The sequence below is a fragment of the Anopheles cruzii genome, unplaced genomic scaffold (assembly GCF_943734635.1).
Source record: "Anopheles cruzii unplaced genomic scaffold, idAnoCruzAS_RS32_06 scaffold02438_ctg1, whole genome shotgun sequence".
Taxonomy (NCBI): Eukaryota; Metazoa; Arthropoda; class Insecta; order Diptera; family Culicidae; genus Anopheles; species Anopheles cruzii.
This window is the reverse complement of record NW_026456023.1, coordinates 1-2,379: the sequence shown is the minus strand read 5'-3', so window position 1 is coordinate 2,379 and position 2,379 is coordinate 1. Positions and strand designations below refer to the sequence as shown.

At 50.1% G+C, this 2,379-nt stretch overlaps 1 protein-coding gene across 1 annotated transcript; it reads right to left on the bottom strand.

Annotated features, from left to right (window-relative positions):
• Window positions 1–322: 322 nt before the first annotated feature.
• LOC128276783 (MKRN2 opposite strand protein-like) lies at window positions 323–1,139 on the bottom strand. The gene is made up of 4 exons (XM_053015243.1): window positions 1,012–1,139; window positions 862–939; window positions 499–807; window positions 323–437 (listed from the first exon to the last, which is right to left on the bottom strand). The coding sequence occupies exons 1-4, from the start codon at window positions 1,137–1,139 to the stop codon at window positions 323–325; spliced, it is 630 nt and encodes a 209-aa protein (XP_052871203.1).
• Window positions 1,140–2,379: the final 1,240 nt, after the last annotated feature.

Sequence of the window (2,379 nt, the reverse complement as noted above, 5' to 3'; positions counted from 1 at the left end):
CAGGCTCCGGTGGGCTGGTCATGTTATGAGAATGGCGGACGACGAACCAGCCCGTAAAGTCCACTTAGGCCGTCCGGAGGGACAGAGGGGGGCGTGGTAGGCCCCGTGTGAGATGGAGAGATTGCGTCGACCGGGACGCGATATCGGCCGGTATTGATATGTGGTGGACGAAGGCTCTCGACCGCGAGCGGTGGAAAGTTTCCTTGCCGGATGTGTAGCCGGATTAAGTAAGTAAGTAAGGTTAAATTTGAAAGGTTAAATCGACGTTCGAATCTCCTTTTTTTTGAAGACAAAATTGTTAACATATTTCATTCAAATTGCTTTATTGCTGTTGCTCGTCGATCCAATAGCCGAACGACTGCAGCTTGCGGTGGATTGTAATGAACTTGGCGGCGTTTTGCGTCTTCGGCACGATGTACTGTTCACTAAATAAAAACCTGCAACAGAATAGGATACTGATTAATCGCGACAACCAGAGCACTGGCCACTTGTACTTACTTATCGTGGCAAAAGGGCGAGAATTCTTCGTAGCCAAGCTTCACCAGAAACGACAGCACGAATGAGTAGCAGTTGTTTGATGCTTCGTGGTACGTGTCCTTACTCCATCTGCACCGGTCGCTGCAGGTGGCTAGCACTTCTTCCCACCGATCGTACCACCCTTCCGGTACTTGTGCCACCAGGAGACACTGGTTCCAATCGTCACTATCCTTTGCCGACGTTGTCACTAATCCCTCGGTGTCGTATTCAGTAATGTCTCCGCTCAGCGAAGTCAGTGCTATGTGTAGGTTTTCTTGATTTTGAAATGAACTAATGGAAAGTCGTCTATAGGTTGCTCGATTGATTGCACGGGCGTTCGCGTACCTCAAAAAATCTCCACGCGATGGGCGCAGCACAATGGCGCAGGGATGCTGAGAGGCTCGGATGAACGGACATGGCAGGCTGAAACGGAACACGCATGGATTGGATCGGGTTCGAAATAAAAATAGCAGAGCGATTACAGTCTAACTTTACGTTAAAGGAGAATCGTCTAGGTCGCTACTCAAAGGATCACCGCACAGTGGACACGAAGACAGGGTTTGGTACACAAAGATCGTCTCGCCACAGTGCCGGAAACATATTAAATCCCTTTCCATACGCATCACACACTGGAACGAGATAGAAAGCAAAAGAATAGTACAATTAAAATGCGATGCCAATGAAAAACGGAACGGAAAGGCGCCCGGGATTCATACCCACGTGCTCATTACTAGAAGCAACAAACTTTACAAACTCTCTCGCTTGCGTTCCTCCATTCCAATTGCCGGCAAAGCCACCAACGGTGGGGTGCTACAATTGCATGCTGAAACATAATAAAGCGTCGGATGCGATTCCCGCGCGCGCTCTAGCAAACAAACCCGTGTGTCCCAGCACCCCGTGCATGGTCCGCGGTCCCTCGAGAATATTAAAACCCACGTCTGCGTTCGGCGGATCAGCTGAAATCGGTTGTTATTTTTTGTCTCCCTGGCAACGCGCGAACCGAACCCAAAGGGATCCACGGGAGTGTTGTGTTGTGGCACTAGGATACGACGGAGCCAAAGCGTCACGACGAGTAGCGCGCACGGTTAACCGCAGCGGCAAAGAGGGTTGGGGTGTTGGGGGTAGGGACACGAAAGGCCCGAAAAGTGCTTCCTCCCGCGGACTTGGTACATACGTGCATCGAAAGTAGAACCGAAAGCAACCGGGATCGACGGACCGACGAGTGCCATCGCTATTGATAGGCTGTAAATAGTGTGCTTTCGAACGTGCTGCAACACGGAAGTGGAAATGTGGGACACGTTGAAAATAGGCCTGTAAAAGTGTATTAACTTGAGTGTCTAATATAGTGAGGGACCCCGGGACAGGAAGCAAAAGCCCATTAATTGCTGACCCGATAATGGCAGACGATGGCAAGCACGTGCGTGAGACAACCGATCACCGCGTTGGTGGCACCAATGGCCTGTGTATGAAAACTAAGAGCATGCTACAAAGGACACACTGTGCTAGCCCGCGATTAGTGCTGCTGATAGTTTGCGTCACTTCCGGTTCGCTTTTACACCTATCCAGTGCGGGGTTCGCTTGCCTCAGCAATCCCTGTGTCTACGGTGTGTGCATCGATGATCTCAATAGGTAATCCCGTCTCGTCCACAGTGTCCTCCTAAGGAGTGCCAGGAGTGGGGGCGATAAATGAGTCAGAGTTCGAATGAGGTTATTGGTTCCAATTTCCTTTTCCCATTATTTTCTCATTTAATATCGACCGAAAGCGGAACCGGACCGACACGCCGCGAGTTACGCGTAATGCGTTTGATTTCGTGTACGTTCATTATTTCTTGATGTAATGAAATATGCAGGTACCCGTGTACC